The 25,097-nt window shown below is 54.5% G+C and overlaps 1 protein-coding gene and 1 long non-coding RNA gene across 4 annotated transcripts in view; one reads left to right on the forward strand and one right to left on the reverse strand.

The window, feature by feature from the left end:
• RAB11FIP4 (RAB11 family interacting protein 4) overlaps window positions 1–25,097 on the forward strand; it is a 117,430-nt gene that overhangs the window by 61,114 nt on the left and 31,219 nt on the right. The window contains exon 1 of one of the 3 annotated variants that reach the window (XM_082707680.1): window positions 18,277–18,847. The exons of the other annotated variants lie outside the window; for them this stretch is intronic. Coding sequence (XP_082563806.1) covers window positions 18,818–18,847 — 30 coding nt within the window. The 5' untranslated portion in view covers window positions 18,277–18,817. Of the gene's footprint in view, window positions 1–18,276; window positions 18,848–25,097 lie in introns of those variants that run through there. 3 annotated transcript variants of the gene reach the window in all.
• LOC309851861 lies at window positions 17,817–19,897 on the reverse strand. Its single transcript, XR_014304968.1, has 2 exons — window positions 19,025–19,897; window positions 17,817–18,283 (listed from the first exon to the last, which is right to left on the reverse strand). It is a non-coding gene; the product is annotated as an uncharacterized lncRNA (long non-coding RNA).

Consider the following 25,097-nt stretch of genomic DNA (forward strand, 5'->3'; position numbering starts at 1 on the left):
GGGTGGCTCCCTTCCCACCGTGTGGCCCACTCCTGACAGAGAGCTGTTATGGTCACGGTTATCTTATTTTTACTTTTCCCTCTGGGAGCCCAGATTCCAAGGGAAACATCAGGGCCATTGCCTGATGAGCAGAGAACAAAGAAATGGGGCTGTGGGTGAGTCGGATCGTCTCATCTGGGCAACCCCTCCTCCCGGACTTGAGTCACAGTGTGACAGAGGCCAGAGCCCATGGAGACTGTGTGGAGCAACACTTTGATCTTCTAGATCAGGACATGGAGGCCAGAAAGGGTCCAGGGCTTGCCCAAGGGTGAATCAGGGCCAGGCTGGAAAGGGCTTCCCTCCCTGCTATGACTCCTGTTGCCAGGAAGGCGTTGGGGGTGGGGGTTGCTGGGAGCCCCCTCCCCCACTCAGCCAGTGTTTCTGAGCCACAGGGACCAACTCTGTACCTGGGCCAGACCCAGGGATCTGCATCCTTAGCAAGCTTCTCTGACCAGAGTTCTGGAATCCCAGCTGTGGAGTCTCCACATGGGTCCCAAAGCTCTGGACCTGCACTCGGTGGAGGGGGGCGGGGGGGCTCATCTCCTCCCCTGCATCAGAATCTCCTCCCCACCCACTGGAGAATCCCAGCCCCCAAGAGGTCTACTTCCATTAAAAGCATGGCTCACCCAGCATACTTATCAACAGCGGGTCCCCAGTGAATGGGACAGGGTGGTGTCCTGTCCTGGGTAAGCACAGGCACCCTGGGGGCGGGAGCAGGGATTGAATCCCACATCTGCCACTTCGGGTGTGTCCTCCCTGCCTAATACTTCCCCTGTGGGGGAATGAGGGGGGTGACGTCTCTCTCCTGAGTGCTGCGAGGGTTAAGAAAGCACTTCAGTTAGTAGCTAACTCACAGGAGGTCTATATAAATGTCCCTGTCATTATGTCTATCTTACAGGCAGAGAAAATTACGTTTAGAGAAGCTGAGAGGCTCTCCTGGAGTCACACCACCATCAGGTAGCAAGGTTGACTGGGGCTTTACCCCTGTCGCAGGCAGTCCCTGCCTGGGGGGCTGTGGCCTTCCCATGCCAGCGCTGCAGCTCTGCTGGGGGATTAGGGATGAGCAGGAAAGCCCCTCCCCACCCCCACCCCCAGTCATGTACAAGGGTTGGGGGGCCCACCCATGTTCTCTAGGGTTAGGAGAAATTCCCAGTTCTACAGCCAAGAAGGCGGGAAACCCATGGGAGCCACCGCAGCCTAGCCTCCCTTTGCCCCACAAGTCCCTAATGGATACAACAGCTGCTGGGGACGGCTGCCACCCTCAAACTAGAAAGTTCCATTTTTGTTATGCCCGTGTCTCTTTATTTGAATGAAAATAGAATGAAAAGCTCATTTCCATTTTCTGGAAGAAATACACTTACAATCTCTGCATTTTGGTCTAAGAGGATGTTTTCAGACATCAGCTTTCCCCGTTCCTGTGGCCACAAGGTCACTTCCTTGTCTGCGGTAGAGTTCAGGCCAGGTGTCCTTAAACTGGCTGTTGGATGCCAGGAAGCTGTGCTTCTTCCTGAATTCCTGAATCCCCCTTCCCCACCACCTTCCTTGGTGGAGTGGCTATGAAGGAGTTGGGAGGTCTTCCCAGCACGGGCCGATAGGCATCCTGGGAATGGGCTCTGTGCTACCTGAGAGCAGCCATAGAGCCAGGGAGGGCCTGGCAGGCCCCTGGCTCCCCTTTTCCTGCTGCTACCCACCCCTCTCCCTCTCCTTGGCCTGGGGAAAAGCGGCCGCATTACGGATCTTTTCTCTTCTTCGGTCCCTGCTGTGATAGGATCTGCCCTGAGCGGTCAGAGCTCGGCCAGCTCTCGGGGCCCATTCTAATGAAGGTAACTGAATGCCAGGCAGCTGAAACTGGCCCTTTGCAAAACAGCCAGGGGAAGGCTGCCCTTAGGGCAGAGTGTGCCAGCCCTTGCTTGCCCTAGCCCGGTATTAAAGACGGGAGGGGCCCTGGCAGCCCCTGGATGGAGAGGCCCAGGAAAGGGAAGGGGACAGAGAGTAGGTTTATTTGGGGTGAGCTGGGCTGGCTCATTGCAGTTTGCACTTGGTGCTTTCAGGAGTTGGAAAGGCAAACAGTGTAGATTTGGGTCACGAGGGGGTGGGTGCAGGGAGATGGTCAGATTAACTGGGGTTCTGATGCCAAGTAGCTGGGGCTCAGGGCTCTGGGCTCTGAGCTCTGGGCTCTGGACTTGACACCCTTCAGATGAGAGCTTCTCTTTCTCTTCTCCTCTCCTCCGTCCCCATTCTGCCCTGAACCCGCAGCTGCAAAGCTGCCCTTGGGCAGACACTTGCCTCCACTGACCAGGGCTCCTTTCTCTAGACCCGGGAGGCCTGTGGCTGAGTTGGAATGCAGGCCTGCATCCACATCCTGGTTCTGAATGTCTCTGGGCAAGTTTAATCTTTTTGAGCCTCAGCTTTCTCATTTGTGAAATGGGAGAAGAGTAGTACCTACTTATTGGCCCCAGATTCTATGGAGCCGGAAGCTTTTACAGTAAAGTCATTTTCAAGGTAAAAGATTTCAACGTATCTCATTTTTTAAAATTGTATAGAACACGTGACCCTGTGAACACATTGCAGGGCTCTGGAGCACGTAAGGGTCCTAGAAGTTTAAGCTGCACAGAAAATGCAGATGCGTACATATCTACCTGATAGGTCTGTGCAAGATTCAATGAGCTGCGATTTGCAGTGGTCCCAGCACAGTGCCCGGCCCAGAGAAAACCCCTCAGAAGTGGTAACTTCCATGAGCATCAGGTGAAGGCAGGGCTCGGCTGGCACCACCAAGCGCGGTGTCAGCCCCTGACACCCTCATCTGTTAGCTCGTTCAAGGGCAGGTGCTCGCGCGGGGCCAGGGGCTGTGCTGAGGTCTGGGGTCGGATGGTCCCTCCTAGAGCTCTCAGTCTGGGAAGGGTAACCAGGCCATCGGTTCATCACACACAAAGAGGCACTTCCAAAGGGACTGGTGAAGACATGAGAACTGGGAAATCATTTTGGCTTGAGATATAAGGACAGACCTCTCTTGAGGCACTGAAAAAAGGAAAGGATGTTTATTTTTCTTTCTGCATGTATGTCTATAAAGCAGTCTGGCAGAGCAGCAGTGACGACCAATCACCAGGTCCAACAAGACATTAAGCGTGCGTTGTCTCATTTGGTCCTCTGGACGACTCAGAGAGAAGAGGCCATGGAGCCCGGGGTCAGGGGGAGGTGCTTTTTCCCGAAGGTGACCTGTGTACCAAGTGTTAGAGCTGGGAGTCAAGCCTCCCCAGACTGCCTTCGAGTTCTTTGAACTACACCGTGTCGCTGATACAAGCAGAGGTGCCTTGCAGGCTCCTGTGACCTGTGACTTCGGAGGGCACACTATCATTACTGTCAAAATCAGAGTCCAAGAACAGTCGGCCTCCCAGACCTGAAAAGCCCTCTTGGGGTCCTTATGCACGTGCATCATTGACTGCGGCCACATACCCCCAGCTCCCACGGCCACAGACACCAGCCCTCGCCTGGCTGTGTGGTCTACCCACTAGACTCACTTATTCCTTGAAGGGCAAAATGCTCTGTGGCTTGATACCTTGGGGTCTGGAGGAGCTCCCAGTGAGAGGCACGAGATGTAGTCAAACCATTAAAACAAAGGTCAGAGCTCAAAAAACAGGTAGGGAAGCAGAAGGACCCACATAGGGGACCCAGAAAACGCACAGTGGGGTTTTTTTTTTTTTTAAGATTTTATTTATTTATTTGACAGAGAGAAATCACAAGTAGTCGGAGAGGCAGGCAGAGAGAGAGGAGGAAGCAGGCTCCCCGCTGAGCAGAGAGCCCCATGCGGAACTCGATCCCAGGACCCTGAGATCATGACCTGAGCCGAAGGCAGCGGCTTAACCCACTGAGCCACCCAGGCGCCCCACAGTGGGGTTTAAAAGCTTATCCCATTCTCAGCAGAATGGTGATACACAGCTCTTCCAATGGAGGGAAGGAATTATGTTGCAGGTGGGCTGGGGTGGATAGGATGGGGGCCTAACCTTAAGACCTACTATGTGTCACCCACTCTGCTTGGAACCTGTTATTGTGTGGTCCTCATAACACTCTTGTATGGTAGACAACTTTTATCTCCATTTCAGAGATGTGAACATGGAGGCTCAGAGAAGCAGATGAACTTATGGGGACTCATCCTTGAACCTGATAGGAGTTTATGGGGAAGGTCATTATAGAAGAGACAATGGACTCCAGGAGCTGGAGTTTTCTATAGAAGTTTTATTTTTTTCGAAATCAGTTTGATTGCTTTTTAAAAAATATTTTGTTTATTTTTGGAAGAAAAAGAGGGAGAGAACATGAGTAAGCACAACAGGGTAGGGCAGACGGAGAAGCAAACACCCCGCTGAGCAGGGAGCCTGACATGGGGCTCGATCCCAGGACCCCAGGTTCATGACCTGAGCCGAGGGCAGACACTTAAACAACTGAGCCACAGAAATTTTTTATATTTCCATTAGCCCGTGTTAAAAGTTGAAGCAAATGTGTTGAAGGTATGTCTGTGGAAAAGGGGAGTTTTTGAAGTGTCCAGGATTTAATATTCTGCCAAGTATTATAATAGCAGGCACGTATGGAGGTCATGGGAACCAAGCCCCCAACCAGAGAGACTCGTGAGAGAGATACTGTTACTATCTCCATTTTCCAGCTAATGGACCCAAGGCTCAGCTGTTCAACAGGCTGCCCAAGGTCACCCAGCTGGAGAGTGGCAAAGCCCAGACTCCCAAATCAGAGAGGAGGGCCATGGCCATACCCTTGGCCCTGGGAAAACTCTGACAGGAGCTGCTGAGCTACTGAGCTGCTGAGCCGGGCTGGAGGCGCTGGGCGACAGTCTGGTGTTGACAGAAGCAGCTGGCCGAGGTCTCCGAGGTCTCTGTGCCAGGTGTGACAGTGAAAGTCACCACTGTTCCTGTCCAGCTGACAAGCCCCTCACCCAGTGCCAGACCTGGCAGCAGGCCTAGCAGGAGGGATTGGGACTTGTGTCCAAAAGCAGGTAATCTTGCCAGATGGTGAGGTGCCTGGCCTGGAGCCCTCAAAGGCCAAGTCACAAAGAGGGAAGAGTGTGTTTACCTGAGGTCAATTCCCCAGACCGTGACTTCTCACCACGCTGGGCCAGGGACAGAGCGAGCAGACATAGGACATGGTCTGTCCTAGAGGCACTCAGCCTTGGAGGGAGGCAGAAACACAAAGAACCACCGTACCTGTGGTGCTGGCAGTGAATATTCCAGCCCTCCTGGGCCAGGAACGTGGGGAGGGAGCTGCTGATGTTCTGGGGGTCGGGCAAGGGCAGGGAGCTCGCTGGGCTGGAGGGCTGGGGAGCTCTCAGGAGATGCTGGGAGCCTGCCTGTCCTGTCGGAAGGGAGGGATAGAGGCACGTGAGGGTGGGCATGGGGCTTGGCTGTGGAGGGGCTGGCAAGCCAAGCCAGTGCAGGTGATAGGTGATGAGGAGCCATGTGAGGGAGGCTGGAGGGAGCGTGTAGCCCAGGCGACTGAGAGCGCAGGGGAGAATTTTGGGGCTCATCCTGACAAGAGGCCAAGGGAACGTTGTTGGCTGGGACATGACCAGACGTTGGCGGTTTGAAGAGCTCGCTAGGGTGAGTGTGTGTAAAGACGGCCCTAGAATGGGGGCAACCAGTTAGGAGGCTGTGCATCCGTCCAGGGAAGAGGTGGTGACAGCTTGGTTGAGGACGGTGACAGGCAGAGGGTGAGCAGGTGGACCGGGCTGGAGCTGCCTGCGCTTGCTGATGTGGGGCAGAGGGGAGAGAATTATCAAGGACTAGCCTGAGGTTCTCCTTGTGGCCAGCAGAGCTCCCAGGTGACTGGTGGTGATGTTGGACTGCTGGGGTGGGGTGGGTGGGGGGGTGACAGGACAGGCGAAGGTGGGGGGGGCAGGGTCCTGAGGGGGGCAACTGTTCTGGAGAGAAATTCAGCAGCCCAGTTGTGGACTTGTCAGTTGAGAGGCTCCTGGAAGATTCTGTTGAAGACGTCCAGGCGCATGCAGACCCCTTGTGGGTTGGCAGCCCTCCTTCTTCCATCTGTCCAAGTGCCGGCTGCTGCTGACCTTCCCTAGGGGCCGGGGGCTGCCTGGCCTAAGATTACACACCTTTCCTGGAGGCAGCCTGCATCCCACGACTGGGCCCTGTGGGGACACAGGGGTTTTGCCATCTTGCTTCTTTTCGGGGTCATCCTGGCTCCAGAGTGCCTGTGGGGATTGGCTGAGGCCTCGTCACATGCATCCCAGGCCCTCTCTCCCTCTGTCCCCTCCTTCCCTCATACCCTTGGGGGACTGGTCCCTAAGATACTCGCAACAACTCCCTCCGCAGGCAATTGGATACAGCGGTTTGGAGGTCAGGGGAGTGGGCCAGGCTGGACACGGACATTTGGGGGCCATCAGCACTTGGTAGGATTTCAAGCCACACGTTAGGGAAACAAGAAGGAGAGAGGGCTGGAGCACGGAGGGTGCAACATTTAGGGCCGAGGAAGGACATGGGAGCCGGCAACAGCAACTGAGTCACGACTGGGGAGCTTGGAGGAAGCCAGGAGGGTGGGCGTGCTAGGAGCTGTGCTAGGAAACCGTTTCAAGGGAAGACCCGCTGCGTTCAGGGCTGCTCGAGAGTTCTGGTGAGACGAGGGTCCCTGTGGCTCTAGTGTGTTCCTTTCCACCCTGTGGTGTTTAGGGAGGGATTTTCAAGGCCAGGGCATCATCAGGAAAGGAGCTGAACTAGGAGAGAAGACGCCATTGATGATGCAGTAAGTGGGATTGGGGGTGGGCAGGAGCCAAGAACCTGTGAGGAGAGGGGCCCCGGACTGAGTGGAAGGGTCTGTCTGGGGGCCAAGCATCAGGGCGGGAGGAAGGCCAGTGCACAGACCCGGTGAAGGGGACAAGATGCAGCTCTCTTCTGGTTACTTCTCTCACACACAGTCAGCAGCTGTGAGGGAGCAGGGGGAAGCCTGATTGGGGGTGGGGGTGGGGAGGAAAGAGCACCAGCTTGGCCTGAGGGCTCCCAGCTGGCAAATGCCAGCCCTGAGGTGAACCGAACCCCGGGGCTCCGGGCTTCACTGGATGGGAAGAGTGCAAGGAAAGGCATTCCCAGCAGAGGGAACAGCAAAGGTGTCAAGCCTTGGTAAGTCCCTCGGGTTACAGGAGCAGAAACTGTGCAAATGTGTACTGAGCTACTGCTGTGCTCAGTATACAACATCCTCATCCGTGTTTCACTCGGCAGCCCCTCCATAGCCCTCCAAGGCAGACACCGCTGACCCTCATTTGTGGCAAAGTTGCCTACTTGCTACCGTCTGTTTGTAAGCCCCCAATCAAGACGCCGGTGGCCCCGTGACCATTTGCATGCATGCATGCTCAGAGGGATGAAATGTGGGTCGGCCGCTCAGGGTCGAAGAAGACATTCCTCTGACTTCTCGTTTCTGCTCAGACTGAAACAAGCTTCCTTTTAGCAGTCTTTTTAGTGCTGTGTTTTGTATTTGGGGGTTTTTGTTTCTTTGTTTTTTAGGGGCGGATTGTGTTGGTTTGGTTTTTTTTTTTTTTTTTTTTTTGGTTGATGAGTTCGCCATGTAGAATGCCCCCCAAATGTGGTGAAGTGTTGTCTATGGCTCCTAGGGGCAGGAAAGCCGCGATGTACCTTTTGGAGAAAATACATGTTAGATAAGCTTTGTTCAGGCACAAAGGACAATGCTGTCCTCCATAAGCTGGTTGTTAAGTAACATACCTTTAGGGGCACCTGGGTGGCTCAGTGGGTTAGGCGTCAGCCTTTGGCTCAGGTCATGATCCCAGAGTCTTGGTATTGAGACCTGAGTGGGTAGGGTGTGTTGGAGGGATGGGTCCCTGCTTGGTGGGGAGTCTCCTTCTCCCTTTGCCCCTCCCCCGCTTTTGCTTGTGCACTCTCAAATAAAATCTTAAACAACAACAACAACAAAAAAAGTGCCTTTAAATAAGCCTGCATAAAACAAGCTTTTGCATTGCTCAGTTGACGGAACTGTTGCAGTCAGAGGAGCCCTAGGAGCAATGGTCCGGCATTCACCAATCTGGGGTTCACATGGCTACCTGCTAACAGCGAGAACACTGTCTGTGAGCTAGGGAACGCAGAGAGCAGAGCTGGGGCTGGAACCTGGGCTGGCCAGGCACCAGAGCACTTTACTCCCATGAATGTGGCCTTGTGGTCTGGTGGGGACGGCAGGGGGCCTGGCCTGGAAGAAAGGTTTCTTTCTTAGGGCCCCCTGGGAGCAGCCTCTCCCTCCCCTCCCCTGGCCTGGTCTGGGCTCAGGCTTCTCCGGTGTCTACCTGAACACAGTGGCTCCTTCAGCCTGCCCCGGGCGGCGGCCGCAGAGCTCCACAGGGTTGTGGTTTTCCTTTAAGTGGGAAGAACACACTGGCTCAGTGTCCTGGGGCCAGGCGCCTTGGGTTTCCCTCTGCCGAGCCCAGCCCTGAAAGGGGACCCACAAAGGAGGTATGTGTGCCTGAGACCAGCTCCCGTTGTCTGCCTGCCGCTGTGGCTGCCTGTTTATTCAGGGACGGCGTGGCCCATCCTGGGCAGGTCCAAGCGAGCCACTGGCCCTGGGCCCTCCAGAAACCACCCCCGGGACTAGGCTGCCCACTCCCTTCCTTCTCACAGTGGAGAACCCACAGCCCGGCTTCTGTCATTTATGGGGTGGCTGGGTTTTTGTGGGTTTTGGGTGGTTTGCATTCCAGCATCACCAAGATAATTTAGGAGATGACTGGGGCCAGCGGTGGGGGGTGTTTGGTTTTAAAGTGGAATTACAAGCCTTTCAGTGTGTGCCTCGGAGAGGTGAAGCCGCCTTCACCCTCCACCATCCTTGTCTAAAAGTGACTCTCCTCCCAGGAGGGGGCTGATTTCCTGAGATGAATTCTTGCCATCCTGAAGGAGCCCCTGCGCTAGGCCCGACTGCAGTCTGGGAACAGGGAGGCAGGTCAGCCGCAGGACTGAGAGGAGGAGCAGTGACTGTGGCGAGGGGGCTCCGAGGGCCTCATGGGTCACACTCCACGGGAGAGCAGCTAAAGGCAGGCAGGGGGCAGGTGGGCAGGTGGGGTGACCTGGCAGGGGACACCTTCGACAGCCAAGCTGTGGGGCCAAGGAGGGGAGCCTGCGCTGGGCGTGAGAAGAGTTGGGTGTGGGACAGTGCGCTCCCTGACCCACTGTCTGTGGGCTGTCAGGGTAGCTGAGGCAGCCTCTGCTCCCCAGCATCTCGAGTGTAGGGCCTCTTTAGTGAGCTCACACGCCGGCCTGCACGTGGCCTGCAACAAGCTTAGTGCACAGCCCTACGTGTCTGTCTTGGTGGAGAACAGAGCAGCTCTCCGGGGTCAGAGAGGCCAGGACAGGTGGCCAGTAGTTCCAGGCAGGAGAGCACCTTGTTCTTCTCTCTCTGGGTGGCTGGCACCGTGCCTGGGCCTGCAGTTTCTGCTCAGTAAATGTTGTTCCAGTAAATGAACAAACTAGTGAATGAATGAATGAATGAATGATTGAATGAATGGTTTCAGTCCTACTGTGGTTACTTTGGGGAAGTTTTTTAGAGACCTGAGCCTCCCTTCCTTCATAGCGTCACAGTTAGGTGAACTGTCCCTGGAGCCAGCTGCCTGGTTTGGAATCCTGGCTCTCCACTTCCTAAGGTGTATGTCCTTGAGTAACCTCTCTGAGCCTCAGTTTTCCTGTCTGTGAAATGGGACAGTCCTTGCCTCATAGGGTTGCTGTGAGGATTGAATGAGTTAATATCATGTGAAGCCCATGGAACAGAGCCTGGTACATAGTAAGTGCTATGTAGGCGTTTGCTATTAATAAAATGAAGATAGTAACATTTAGTTGTTCTGTGCAGCTGTGTGCTGGGAGCCTGGTACACGGGTTTTCCCAAGGGTATGCCTTCCAATACTGAGTTCCTGGTGTTGGTAGACATTAGATGACAAGGGATCCTGTCCAAAGCTGGGGCCCGAAGAAACCCCAGATTACAATGGAGCGAGGCAGGTTTCTCTCCTGCCAACATGTTCTGTGGCATCTCCAGGGAGGAGTAAAGAATTTCGCCGGTTGATTTGACCACAGAGCCCTTTCTTGCTGTCAGAGTGGTGTAGGGACTCCATGAAACACACTTCTGGAAGCAACAAATCCTTCTTCCCTCCGTCTCCTCAGGAGCCCTGGCCTATCTATCCTGCCCCCGCCTACTGGTGGCCCCCAGGGACAGGTCAGGGTACCTCTCCCTGGGTTTGGAACTGGGACAGCAGGCAGTGGCCAAGTCCACAGCAGAGGAGTGTGTAGCCCTCCACCCGAACACCCTCAGTGCAGTGGGCTGCATCCCACCCTCAAGGGCAGACTTGGCGGGGGCACCACAGAGGCCTGGCTGGGACTACAGCTGATTAAAATAATGAGCTGGACCTCAACAGAGGATGATGGAGGGAGGGGTGAGGCCCTTCCTTGCTCACAGCCTTTCATCATCCTTATTAATTAGTTTCTGCCACCTTCCAGATGAGTCTAGTTGCTGTCAGGAAGCTGGTTATGCAGTAAGAGATGGCAAGAGGGCCTGGGCATGGACCAGCAGACCTGAGTGCACATCTTGGCTCTGACACCCTGGCCATGTCACGGAACCCTCCTGAGCCTCGAGCTTCCTCATCTGTAATATGGGTGCAGTGACCGCTATCCACAGAGGGTTGGATTAGAATAAGGGAGAAGAAATGAAGTGACTGGTACACCGTGGATCTTCAGTATTTGGTCCCTGTTGGAATCACAAGCTGCAGGGAAATGATCTCTCTTTGGTTTCAGGGTTTGCGTTAGGCAGAGGGGGCTCTCCTCAGAGCTCAAATCTGGTACAATCCGGGAAGAGGGCAACTGGATCTTGAGAAAGACCTTTCTTATTTCCTTCTCTCCTTGTCAATGCCCAACTCAGGAACTTCCAGAAAATATTCCAACGAATTCGTGACTAATCAGGCCCTCGGCCTATATCATTTACGTGCGAGGGATCCTCAGTTCCATTCAGGGCCTCAGACATCCCTCAAGTGCCTGCTACGTGCCAGACTTGTTAGCAGCGGGAGTCCAAAGACTCTGGGGACAGGGACCCTGTTCTCAGGAATCAAGGTGCTAAAGGGGGCCTGAGAGGAGGCCAGTCGCAACAACATGGTGTGTCCCCATAGTAGCAGAGCTTGCCTTTGAGGGATGGAGATCATGAAGCCAGGGAGTCATTTATTCTCACCGGAAGAAAAAGAGAAGGCTTCATTAGGCAGGTCACACCTGAGTGGGATTTTGAAGGATGAATAGGAGTTTGTCAAGGGAAGCTACTGAAACATCATCCCCAGTCTCCTCCCAATTACCATCCCCCCACTTTCTGGGGCCAGTGTGGATCTTTTGCCATTAAGAAGATTTGTGATGGTGGCAAGTCCTTTTGTCTCTCCTGGCCTGTTTCCCAGGTCCCTTCCAGCTTTAACGCATGATGATTTCATGTCTGTACCTAGATGATGAGAATTTCTAAAAAAAAGTCCTCATATTTGCAAAACACTTTCCAAAAGTCTTTGACATTTTCTTTCTTTCTAAGTTTTTCCATCCATTTTTAATGAACTTTATATATTAGAGAAGCCATGATCATGTCATAATTTCTCAATATTTATATGAATAATTTTTATGTTGTGTGATACTTCTTTTCTTGTTTGTTTGACCTTTTAATTTTATTTTATTTTATTTTTAAGATTTTATTTATTTATTTGTGAGAGAGAGAGTGAGAGCGAGCACAGGCAGACAGAGTGGCAGGCAGAGTCAGAGGGAGAAGCAGGCTCCCTGCGGAGCAAGTAGCCCGATGTGGGACTCGATCCCAGGACGCTGGGATCATGACCTGAGCCGAAGGCAGCTGCTTAACCAACTGAGCCACCCAGGCGTCCCTGTTTGACCTTTTAAAAAAATTTTTATTTATTTACTTGACAGCATAAGCAGTGGTAAGGACAGGCAGAGGGAGAAGGAGAAGCAGTCTCCCCACTGAGCAGGGATCCTGATGTGGGGCTTCACCACAGGCCCCTGGATCATGTCCTGAGCCGAAGGCAGACACTTAACTGACTGAGCCACCCAGGTGCCCCTGACCTTTTTTTTTTTTTTTTTTTTTTTAAGATTTTACTGGTTTGAGGGAGAGAGAGAGAGATATAAGCAGGGAGGAGGGGCAGAGGGAGAAGGAGAAGCAGACTCCCCGCTGAGCACAGAACCTGATACAGGGCTTGAACCCAGGACTCTGAGATCAAGACTGGAGCCGATGTCAGATGCTTAACTGACTGAGCCACCCAGGCACCCTAGCCCTTGACCTTTCTTAATGCAAAGTTGGCCACACTTACCCCTTTTGACCAAAGAGGAAACCAAAGCTTGGCAAGGAGAAATGACTTGCCCTTTGCTGGGAAGTGGCATGGTCAGGCCTCCAATCCGGGTCTTCTGACCCTGAGTTTAGGGTTCTCTCCACTGTTCCACAGGACCTCTCACACACCTCACAAGACTAAAATCCCTCTGTCGGTTGTTCATAAACAATGCCTCATGGATCCCTTGCCTTGTGCAGCCCCAGGTCAGGTGTTGCTGCTGGCACAGAGTTGGACGAGTCAGGAGCCCTGGGTGCGGAGGATGCCAGGCCCCGCCCTAAAGACACTGCTTCAGGGAAAGAGCTAGGCCGGAGGTGCTGAGAGGCAGGAGGCAGGACCTCGAATATTGTCAAGGGAGAGCTCTTTCAGCCAGAGAGCAGGAGGCAGGAGCAGATGGGGAGCAGGATGGCAGGAACACTTTCCTGAAACAAAATCCAGTCCCTAAATCCAGGACGAAAATGCACCTTGTCCCTAACGTCTGTCTGATCTCTCACCCTCCTTTGGTTTTCTTCGGAGCCTATGTCAGAGGTATCGCTGATTCATTTATTTGTTTGTGGTCTGATGGCCCCCGGAGAGGGTGAGCTCCACGAGAACCAAGACCTGATGATTCATAGCTGTGTCTCCAAGACCTGGAACAGGGTCCGCTCAGAGAGATCTTCACTGAATATTTGTAGATGGATGGATGGATGGATGATGGACAAGTGATGCCTTCACCGGTGGTCGCCCCGCCTTTAGCAAAGTGGTTCCCAAACTTGCTTGCATTGGAAACATTTGGGATCTTGAAAAACTGCTCACAACTGAGACATTTGGATTCAGTTGTGACCCAGGCACTGAGCTTTTTTTTAAGTTCCCCGAGTCAGCCTAGTGTAGTGTTTGGGAATCCCTGCTTTACCACCAACTTGTAGAAGTCATAGACACAGCGGCCTGGGCTGAGGAGGTGGGGAGGCATTTGGAGGAGAGGAGAGTGGTTCATGCTTTCTTGAATTTGCGGCCACCTGACGCTACCGAGTGTAAAGGAAGGGGAATTTCTTCTTCCTTGCCCTTACCCAATCCAAGTCACAGAGGACCTGGTCTGATTTCCTCCTCCCCTGCCATCTCCTCCTCTTAGATGGTCAAATGAGTCAGAGGAAACTTGGGCTTTCTCACCATTTTCCCCTCCTATTAGGTCTGCATGAGTAAGAAAACCCATTGTTCACATGTGCCCAGGTTGACAAAAATAGAGCTTGGCCTCTCTGAGCACTGAGCTGGGGCGAGTCAATAAAGACCAGTCCCACCCAGTCTGCCAGCCAGACATTATAAGGAAAAACAGGTCTGGGGCAGAGTGCTACAGGAGTCCTGGCCAAGGGACAGTCACCAACACCTAGCTGTTTGCCAGTGGGAAAGGGCTTCCATGTCCAAGGCAAACGCCTGGGTCCAAGATCTGCTCCTGGGCTAGCCCAGGGTTGTAGGATGCGAAGGGACCTTAGCGACATGCCATCTGAGCCCCATCTTCCCAGAGGAAGGAAGGGTCCTGGATGCCCTTCTCTTCCAGGCACAGTACAGGTCCCCTGGCCAGGCTCCTGCAGGAGTGAAAGGGTCTGGGATTCAGGGGTTGCTCCTGTTGTTTCTAGATGGCAGGTGGGAGCCATCTTCCTTGGGGGTCAAGAAGCCTCTGTAATCCCAGGGTTCTGTCGGCTTCCTTAGTACCAACTTCTCTTTCTAAAGCTACTACTACTACTTACCGACCTAAGTGGAAGTCCGTATGTAAAGCGGTGGAAAGTGGAGCTATTCTGGCTCACCTGAGCATCCCCTCCTTTTGCAGGGTCTCCAGAGAAACCTGCAGGTTTCTAGGAACTGACTTTGAGAACCACTGGGCTTGAATGCTTTTTTCCAGCCCTGGTATTATTTGTGTAGCTGTTTTCTTGTTTGTCCATGTGGCTCATGTTCGTTGGCCTCAGTTGCTTGGCTAACATCAACACTGGGTAATGTTCGGAGAACTCTTTTCCTAATTATGCTCTTTTCCATAATTATGTCATATATGTTCAGCCAGTCCTTCCATATGGCCCCAAACATGTACAAAATGTTGCCGCTTTACACCATCTGATGGTGAGCTAACTCCTGCCTGGTGACAGCGGAAGATGACAAACGTGGAAGGATAGCTGTGGCACAGAGAGAACTTCCTAGATTCTCTGCCCTCACCTGGCTCACCCAGGTGAACACGGTTTTTCCACCCCCATCAGTATGTGGATGCTAACTTCTGCTTGTCAACATTCTGTCTGCTTCTCTCTGGCTTTGGCACCCAGACAGGAGTATTCCCAAAACTATAGTAAAAGAAGTTGCAGGACATAAAAAGAATTAATGAAAGGGACTTGTCCTCTGCACATTATTCTCAGATAGATTCCCGGGGAGACGGTTTCTGTTTTTAATGAGATCCTTTGGAAATAGCAAGTCGAAGCCCTTAGGAGACGCACAGCACCGGGTGGGCACTGGAAGGGTATCAACTGCCCATCACTCCCCATCTTCTGCCAGTCATTTGCCCCTCAGTAAAGCATCCCAGCCAGAGCAGGAGTGGAAGTGGGGGAGGCAGCCAAGGAGCCCAAGTTTCAGTCCCTGCTCATCTGATACCTCAGGGTGCGGTTTGGACAAATGCCTAGCCTTCTCTGAGCCTCCATCTTTCCATCCATAAAGTGGGGGAAGAGCACATTAGCTCTTTCTCCAGAGAGCCTTCCTAGCTTAAAATCTAAACACAGCTAATTAAACATCTAAAACACAGCTATGGGAAGGAACCAGGTTAGCTACTGGGAGACCCTCATGGCCCCCAACCCCATAGGTAGGACTGTGCTCAGGATGGGGGACTATATTTCCCTAGTAATTCTCTCCCAGGCCAGCCCCCATGTGAATGAAAAACACTGAGTCCTCTGGGAGCCCTAGCTTGGGCTGGAGCCCTCATTTTCCATGTCCATTTCAGAAGACATCCTTTCTCCCCAACCCCAAATTATCATTGATCCCCTAAACCCCCTGGAAGATGTCAGGGCCTCTCCCAAAAGTCAGGATTCTTGGGGCACCTGGATGGCCTTGTCGGTTGGGTGTCTGACTTTTGATTTTGGCTCAGGTCATGATCTCAGGGTCGTGAGATCAAGTCCCACATCAGGCTCCGCACTGGGCATGCAGCCTGCTTGGGATTCTCTCTCTCCCTTTCCTTCTGCCCCTCACCAACCCTCTAAGATGTCAGGGTTCTAAATCATCCTATAAGCTATTTCAGGTTCTAATCCTCACCTCAGTTCTCCCCAGCCTCTTATCACATGGTCATTGGAAATGGCTGCTGTTTATTGAGCACCTGCTATGTGCCAGGCCTGCTCTGAGTACTATATGCATGGGTCCTGACTATTTTGATCCTCAAAATAATCCTGAAATACATACTATTATTATCTCCAATTTGCAGGTGAGGATACGGAGACACCAGAAATTAAACTTGCCTTGGCTCATCCAGATGACCTTTTACAAGGTGGTAAAGCCAGGATAGAACACTTGGCTCCACCTTGGAGCTCATATCCTGAATCACTGAATCAGACCAGGGCTCATTTACGCTGCTGGTCATGAGAAGCTACTATTTATTGAGTGCCTGTAGCACAGGAAGCATTGAACTAGACACTTATTTTATCATTTCATTCAAACCTCCCAACTGGAAGAGGAAAGGTCTTGTTTCCATTCTATAGAGGTGTCAGCCCGTGCTCAGAAACAGCGAATGACTTGGCTGTGGTAAACTGTAGAATGAGGCAGGCTTCAGACTCAGAAGTGCTCAGTGCCAGCATCTTGTGACCCTCCTCTCCGGCACACTGCTTTTCAGGACAGAAACCTGGAGATGCCACTCCCTCCACCACACCTTTAGGAAGAATAAAGAGGGACGCTAGAAACCACTCCCTCCACAGAGCCCTCCAAAATGGCGATCTGGGGGCGCCTGGGTGGCTCAGTGGGTTAAAGCCTCTGCCTTTGGCTCAGGTTATGATCCCAGGGTCCTGGGATTGAGCCCCTCATCGGGCTCTCTGCTCAGCAGGGGGCCTGCTTCCCTCTCTCTCTCTGCCTGCCTCTCTGCCTACTTGTGATCTCTGTCTGTCAAATAAATAAAATCTTTTTTTTAAAAAACTACTAAAAAAAAAAAAAAGAAAATGGCAATCTGACTACCCCTAATGAGGGCGGGGTGGAGGGTACTTGACAAGTTCTGCTCTTCTTCACTGACTTTTGCCCGAAGCAAGCTAGGACCTAGAACAGCGCCGATTACCTGAGGTTTCTGCTTCCCTCCCCCAGTTCTGGATGGTCCTCTCACGTGACCTGCTTTCTGGTTCTCCACAGCCCTTAGGGGCACCATGAGACTCAGAAGGGAAGAGGGGAAACTGAGACAGAACCCCCTGGATGCAGCTACACCCTGAAACCTCACAGGAAGCCACTGAACCAAAGTCTCAGGGTGGAGCTGGAAAGGCAGAGGAGGCCCAGGGTGCGTGGGCTCATTCATGCACCACACCTGTGGTGAGTGACTAAAGTTAAGTGTACCCTCTGCCAGGATGCACAACAACTCATGAGGTTGACCTAGCCCCATTTTACAGATAAGGACACTGAGTCTCAGAAGGGTTACATAACTTGTCCTAGGCCTCATAGCTGGCAAATAGGATTGAAACCTAAGTCTATGTGATTCCAAAGCCAGTGTTTGTTATGATACAACACAGCACTTCTGCATGTTAGGGACTGCGGGAGTGGACCCAAGCAAGGGTGAGAAATAGTCTATGGTGCCCGCACAGGGATCTCTGACCTGCAAGACCATCAGCAGGGAGGAGAGGGTCAGTGGTGGTAGGGTCTCCGCCTCACCCCCACTGCCCAAGCCTCCCCTGGCACAAAGCCTCTGCCAGGAGGCCCTCCTCTAGCCAATGCTGTCCTTTTTGGAGAGTTCCCTGTAGGGCTCAGAGCCTCAGTGGGATGCTTTGCCTCAGAGTAGGGCCCCTGGTAGACAGAGAGGCAGCTGGCAACTTATTTGCAGGAGAGATTTGGGGGAGAAGGAAGTTGAGAGCAAAGAGCCAGAGAGAAGGAGGCAGAAAAGCTGAAAAGCTCTATGTGTGTGTGTGTTGTTGATGGAATTGAACCAAAGCACCCAGCTGCCAACAGGCCTTGCCATGTCCATGTGCCACCCTGCTGGTCAGTGAGGACACAGGGAAGGCAAAGGGGCCTTCATGTTGGCCTGAGACAGACAATTAGGAAGATAAATCCCCCAAAACTTACCCCCAGTTGGACAATGCAACGCTGACTCAAAGGGAAACATCTGTATTAGTTGCTGCTTTACATTTTTGCCTTCTTTAATCCAAAGCATAGTGAAGAGTTATGGGGGGTGGGGAAGGAGGCACATTTTTTACTTAAATTATGTTTACTAGGATTCAACACAAAGTACTTCCTTTTTTATGTTTTCAGGTTTTTTTGTTTTGTTTTGTTTTTAAGATTTTATTTATGTGAGAGAGAGACAGTGAGAGAGAGCATGAGAGGGGAGGTCAGAGTCAGGATAAACAGACTCCCATGGATGCGGGACACCATCCCGGGACTCCAGGATCACGACCGGAGCGGAAGGCAGTCGCCCAACCAACGGAGCCACCCAGGCGCGCCTTGCTTTTAGTTCTTATTGCCCCTTGGTTCTTTGTATTCCTGGGCTGCTTCTAAATACAACTCCTGACTTTACGAACGAAAGGACGAAGACTCAGACTGGTGGCGGTGGCGGTGGTAGGCGAGGGGGCTGGGGATTTGGCAGATCTTCGTTCGGGTCCGCAAATGTGAGCGCGGAAGCGGTACAGTGACCGCAACAGTGAGCGTAGTCGGGACCCGGCAGCGACAGCGACAGAGCCCGCCAGGCAGGCTTGCGAGCTCATAGACTCGGTCTCCTGGAATCTGAGGGCCAGAGCAGTGCAAACCCAGCGATCTTAACCTCGCGGCGCGGGCTCGGGCGGGCCCAGGCGAGCCCCACCTCCCGAGTCGCCCCCTCCTCGGGTGGGTAGCCCGGGCCTGCCTCAGAGCCGCGACGCCATTGGTCGGCGCCGCCCCAGCCACCTGCCCCTACCTTGGGGGCGGGGTTACCTGGGCCCCGCCCCCCGAGGCTCGGGTTCCCAGACCCGGCTTCCTCCTCCGGCCCCGCCCCCGGCCCGAGCCCCGCCCCCTTCGATCCCCGAGCCCGGGCTCCTCGTGATGTCACGGCAGCTTTGATACAAAGAGCCCTTCGGCCCACGCGGGTCTCCCGGCAACGGGCGCGGGTGGGGGCGGGGCCGGCGCCTTCAACTGCTGCCGAAAGTGAGCGACCCGCCGCGGCGCGGCGGGGCTCTTCTCTGCGCTCCCCGCGCTGCCCGCCGCGTTGCTGCCCGCCCCGCCAGCCCGCGCCCGCCCGCTCCTCGCCCCTCTGCAGCGCACCGACTCGCCGCCGGACGGGGGATGCGCACCTCGCCCGCCCCCGGGGGCCAGGTAAGCGGCGGCCGAGGGACTGGTGCTCGCGGGGCTCTGGCGACGCGCACCTGGCCGGGCCCACGGCTCCGGGGCGGGGGAAGTTACCGAAGCGCGGAACTTTGCCCGCAGCTCGGGCGCCCGCTACCGCCCCGGGAGTGTCCGCCCTCTCGGCCCTGGCCGGGGAGGTCGGGTTACCTGCGACCTCGCGCGCGGGGCCGCAGAAAAGAAACCTCTGTTCCCGCTGCCCTTTCCAGGCCCTGTGCCGGCTCCCAGGTGCGGGGGATGAGCAGAGCTAGCTAGCCCCGGGGCGCGGGGAGAAGGGGCCGCTTCTTCGGCGCAGTTTCCGAGAAGTGTTTTTGGAGGGACCTACTGGACTGGACAGGGGGCTGGTTTGCCAGGACACCTTCCTCGGGACCCCCGGCCTCCGCGTCCCACCTCCGCTCCCAGCGCGCCTTGCCCCACCGGCACCGGTGTTGTCCCAGCTCCCTGCCCTTGGCTCCGCCGTGTCCCCGGGGAAGCTGTGCCCGGGCGAAGTTTTTCCGTAGCTCTTGGCGGCTGCACCGAGCCTGTTCCTGGGTTCCCTCGCTTCTCCGAGGGGCTCTGCTGGACAAGGAGGAGAGCCAGCCTAGTTCGGGGCTTGCGGACAGGGCCCTCGCCCTTTACAGCCAAGACGTCCCCAAGGCCAGAGGTGTGTGCGGAGTCCCAGCTCTTTGCCCTCCGGCCCCTGAGAGCCTGCCAGTAGTAGTTGTTGTTGTCACCGCCGCTTCTCTGTGGGCGACTAGCGTCTCTGAGGTCTTGGCAGAGCAGCCTCTGGAGAACCAATTGCGTCTGTGCTATGGGAACCTGGTCTGGACTTCGCTGGTGTTCCTTCTCCCCCATCACACCCTCCAGTGTACCTCTCTCTCCATTTATCTTTCTCCCCAGCCCTGCTCTCCCACAGATGGCTGGTAGGTGACACGTCACTCGCCCTGAGAGACAAGCCAGTGTTCCTTGTTTTATTATTTACAGGCCGCCTCCTCAAAGGATTGTGAGCGGGCCAGATTCCTGCGCTCAGCCTACACTTTTTGCCTTGGCAACCCCCCCCCCCCGGGTTTCTGATGGTCCCCCAAACCCCTCTCTTGCAGGTGCTAATCTTCTGGGTTCCAGGGAAAGGGGTGGGGTATCCCCAGTTCCGGGTGACCTGTGGCAGCCAAGTTAGGGAAAAAGGAATCTCAAAGGGGAGAAGGTGACCAATTATGGGTATATCAGACCCATGCTGTAGGGATCTCTGTCTTCCTATTTGCAACCAGTCAGCTCAGCCTTGGTGGAATCCTTGGGTCACTGCCACTGACTGGGGTCTTGCCTTAAGCCAGGCACCAGCTTGCCCAGATAGACTGGCCCAACGCAGACCCTGCTGAGCTCGCATGAAATCCTTCTTCTGTGCCCAGGTGCTGGCAATACAGGGACACTTCCCTACCAGTAAGGCGTTTGCAGGCTGTAGGGAGACTGAAAACCTGGGACAAATTCCCTGTCCACTGCCCTGAGCCCTCAGGCACAGTGATCTAGGTTGTCTCCAAGATCCCTATGACTTCACTGGAGGGGTGTGTGGCCTGGAGGATTGGGGGAAGCCAGGGAAGAACCTGGGACTTGTAGCAGGCATCACGGCTTGGGGGATGCCTTCTGGGGAACAGTCTTTTTACTGGGGGGACCCCAGGCTTTGGTGGAGGGGGTGGGGTGCATGACTAAGGCCAGCAGAGAGATAAGACTGTGCCCAGGGAGGGACCAGACTAGCTAGGCCAGGTGAGCCACGGGAGATATGACCTTTGCCCCAAGGAAGACCAGCGGGAGAGACTACCTTAAAAAGGACCTCTTAGCAAGTAAGGGAAGAAAAGAAATCTGCCCAGCAGCTTGCCTTGAGGCTCTGGGCTGCAGTGGGAGAATATCCTAGTGGATATTCCGCTGGCCCCCACACGCCCAATCTTCCCTCTCTTCTGAGCACTTTGCTCTTCCCTCCCTCAGCACACTGGCCCCTTTGTGGCCTGCGAGCCCCCTTCCCTATGGGTGGGACTAGCTGCCCCCACATCTAGGGCTTTCTCTAGAGCCCTCCAGGAGACCTCCTGGCTTTCGCCTTCCCGCATTCCCTCCCTTTTCCTCTAGGTGGCTAGAAACTTCCTTCCCTAGGGCTGGCAGTCCGTCTTCTGGGCTGACTTTTTATGCCAAGGAATGTTTCACAACTGATCTTGCTTACAATTTTGCTTCAGTTTATACATTTTAGCTGTGGGTATGGAGGAGGTGGAGGGGATGAGGAAGACTCCCGGTAAAGTACCAGGTGAGTGATCCCTGGAAGGCAGACCTCTCAGGACCTTGTCTGGGGGAGGGACAGCCTGGGCACGGGGTGCCCACTCTCTGGCTCTGCTCTCTGTCTCCTGGCACAGGGCTCAGTGCATTTTGAAAGGGAAGCCTCTTTATCTGGTCTGCCCGCTGCCTGGGGTTGGCATTTGGGGCACAGTGCCTTGGCTTTGCCGGCCAGGTAGAACCCCTGGGCATGGGCTCTGTTTTCCTCTGGGTCTGCTCTGTTGACTCTTGACTCAGGAATGGGCTGTTGATGGTATCAAATCACTGGCCTTTCCAAGGACGTGGACCTCTTGGGTCTTCCCCCTGCTGGTCTCCCAGCTCCATTAATGGGTAATCCTGCCCCATGACCGGCTGGGTATGAGGAGACAGCAGCGTTGACTTGGCAGACCCATTCTGTGTCTTACTAGACATTGTGGGACCACCTGTCCTGGATGTGGTAGGGCCAGCCCCTCCGTCAGATGCCTTTCCAAGGCATTTCCCCATTTCTGTTGGCCCCGCCCTCACCCAGCACATCACCCAGCACGGGCAGCTCCTCCGCAGACACTGGAGCGTCTCGTCTGTGCCAGACCCCATGCTGGGTGCTTGAGTTATGGCAGCATAGGGCAGCAGCAGTGCCTGTGTCCGTGGAGCTTGTGTGATGGCCGGCAGGCAGGGAACAGGTGTAGCACATGGGGTGGCCGGACTGCAAGCAGGCCAGTGGGGCTTGTGGACTTAAACAGAGTGGGCAGGGAAGTCCTCGCTGAGAAGGTGGTGTCCTGACAAAAGAGGTTCAGGTCCAGGGAGAGTCACTGCAAGGGCAAGAGCCCTCCGGGCGGGCCATGGCTGACAAGGCCAAGCTGCGATTGGAGAGGGAACCAGGTCAGGGCAAGGGGCATGGGCTCACAGAGATCAGGGACCTCACATGCTGCCAAGCGAGCGCCCAGACCCCCGGAGAATGGGGGATGAACAGCACACAGTGGAGACTAGACATCCACTGGCACAAAGTGCATTTCCTTGCTCTGTCCTCTGCAAACCCTCGCTGTTGAGGGGTCTGGGCACTGAGACATTTCTTTTGTTTTTAAGGATTTTATTTGTTTATTTGTTTTCTTATTTGATACAGAGAGAGCACAAACAAGGGGAGCAGGCAGAGGGAGAAGCAGCTCCCTGCTGAGCAGGGAGCCCGATGCAGGGCTGGATCCCAGGACCCCGGGATTACGACCTGAGCAGAAGGCAGATGCTTAATGATTGAGCCACCCAGGTGCCCTGCATTGAGGCATTTTTTGAGGAGAAGTGTCTGCATGTGGCCGTTGCTGCTGTGGACTTTCCAGCCGTTGGCCTGGGGTCAGGTCAGAGAAGCCTGTCCCTGTGCAGGTAGAGACCATTCTGGCCAGATGTTATTTCCGCCACACAGATCAGTACCAGCAGAACCTGCAGGGCACCGCTTGGGCCACCCTCCTGTTCCCACAGGTCTCTGCTAGCAGGGGTGCAAGGCCGGCCCCCCATCCTCTCCTTCTTGGGCTCCTGGCCTCCTTGAGCCTTGAGGTGTTCAAGCCTTCCTTTTGCTTCCATGGGCAGCACAGTTCTGGGCCCTGCTCTCCTGAGAAACCTAGCAAAGACGCTCCCCCACCTGGGCAGCAGTTTTGGGTCAATCTCTGTCTAGCCTAGGCCCCCAGAGAGAGAAAGTGTGTGTGTGTACACAGGGAGAAAGAGTGCAACCAGAAATGTGTTCATCCTTCGAGGTGTGTGTGGAGGTCTAGAGTTGTGGGGTCTGCGTGACCCCTGGCCCTGGCCCCATCTGGCAGGCTGGGACTAGTAACACCCAACGTTTCCAACCCCACTCCTCAACTTCCTTCAAGAAATGGGAAGTTTTCCGACTGTTGGCCATATTTGTAATTGATTCAACCTGTTTCGTCTTCCCAGACAAGTGGGTTCTTTCCCAGCAATGTAAACATGATTCAAATGAAAACAGAGCTCTGTGGCAGTTATTACTAATAGCTGTGGCCCTGCTTCTGGGAGCCTTTCTCTTTTAAGGGACCAGAAAGAGGAAGGCCTGAACAGAACCCCAGTGTGGGAGAGTGGGTGGGAACACTCGCTGTCTTGAGTCATCTGCTGTCACCCCCACCGTCCTCTGCACTCTGCAAGCAAGCCTCGTGGCCTGAAGAGGGAACTTGTGCTGCAAGAACCAGTGTGGTCTGCAGGGGACTTGGGGAAAGAGGGGGTGGGGGCAGGGTCTGCTCTTGGCGCCCGCCTTCAGTCCCCCTCTTCAGATAGGAGAGACAGGAACAGCACGTGTCTCCTTCCCGCCCACTGGTTTTCCTGGGAGAAACAATCCACCTCAAAACACGAGTGCCTCCCTTTCACCCAACTGGGTACTCAGCCACTCAATGCCTGTTTTCTTCAAGTAAAAACAAAATGTTTTGGAGCCCGAGCATACACGTGTCTAGTCCCCGGCTGTGCGGTCTGCTCGCTGTGGGACGTCCAGCAAGCCACCTCCCCTTCCCGGCTTCCGTGGGCTGATGGTGAAAGTAAAATGAGCCCCTGTGACCTGACAAGCCCAGATGGGTTCTGACCGGGGCTCGGTTGATGCCTGGTGGGTGGTTAGACAGCCAGAGAGGCAGGGTGGTGTGGCGCCCGGGGGGCTGGGCTCTGGAGCCCAGCGGCCTATGTTCGAGTCCCGCCTCGGCCAGGCCAGCGGCTACTTGTGCAGTCGCAGACTGTTTACCCTTTCCGTGCCTCGCAGCCTTCCTAGGTAAAAGGAGGACGATGCTAGTCCCTCCCTTGGAAGGCGGGTCTGTGAATCACTGTGTGAATGTATGAACAGCACTTCAAACCCTGCCTGGCGTATGAGGGAGCTGTTATTTTTAGTTCCTATAAGCTTCTAGTGGTTTGATCCTCGCGACTGATAACCTTAGCGCCTAACCGAATTTCTCGCCGGGAGGATGTCTGAGCAGAGGCAGGAAAGTGGTGGAGGAGAAACTCCACGACCTGGGGGGCTTTACAGGAGGAGCAAAACTCCCCTTTCTCAGCTTCTGTGCTGTTTCAATAAACCAACCCAGCCTCTTGTGGATGTGGGCTCTGGGGCTGGAGCGCCGTGACCAGTGCCCGCATGGCAATCTGGGCATGGATGCCAAGCACGTCCTGAGGTGCCAGGCAGCTCCCTGGGGCTTGGTGTGGGGCTGTGCACCTGGTCCTTCCTTCCCACCCCGCCAAGGGGAAGAGGCCGCCGCCCCTCTGCTCACCCTCCCTTCCCTGGCCCCCAGCGTCTTATTAAAGCATTGCAACTCTGGCAGCCCACAGGGTCCCCAGAGATCTGGAGAGGAGCCGGACAGAACGATGCAGACTGTCAGCCTCTCCACCGTGTTGTGTGACTGCCCTTGGCCCTGTTCCAAGGAGCCAGCCTACCTGTTCAACAAGCTTGGCTGCTCTGAGATCTGCAGCTCCATGGGGGACTGGGGGAATGGCAAAGCCGATGGGCAGGGCCAGGCTGGCAGGTGGGTGGGGGTCGGGCCAGGCTCTGCGGCTAATATGAAGTAACCTTGAATCAGAAGACTCCTGGTGAAACGAGGGCTCTTGTTGACAGGCAGGTCTGGCCAGCACATTTTTGTGTGATTATCTACAAGATTGCGTCGGTTATTAGCAAAGGCGTGCATGTGGGTGGTCACGTGCATGTGAGGAGTTGTCCTCTGCCCCCCAAGTCCCCCACACAGTCTGAGGAACTGTGCCTGAATCCCTATTCCCCACTTACGCTGTATTTTACAGACGCTAAGACACTTTCCCCCCCACATTTTAGCATCTCCAGTTGGTATGTGTGGTACGTTTGCTGGTGTGCTTTCATTTCTCGATGTACTTAGAATAACAGTGTACCTTAAAATCCAAGGCGTCTCGGATTTAATGAAACACAGAAACTAGGTGACCTCTGGAGAGCTTATGTAACCTGCCCAGTTTCTTCAAGGAA

This window comes from Mustela nivalis (assembly GCF_964662115.1).
Source record: "Mustela nivalis genome assembly, chromosome: 17".
Classification (NCBI taxonomy): Eukaryota; Metazoa; Chordata; class Mammalia; order Carnivora; family Mustelidae; genus Mustela; species Mustela nivalis.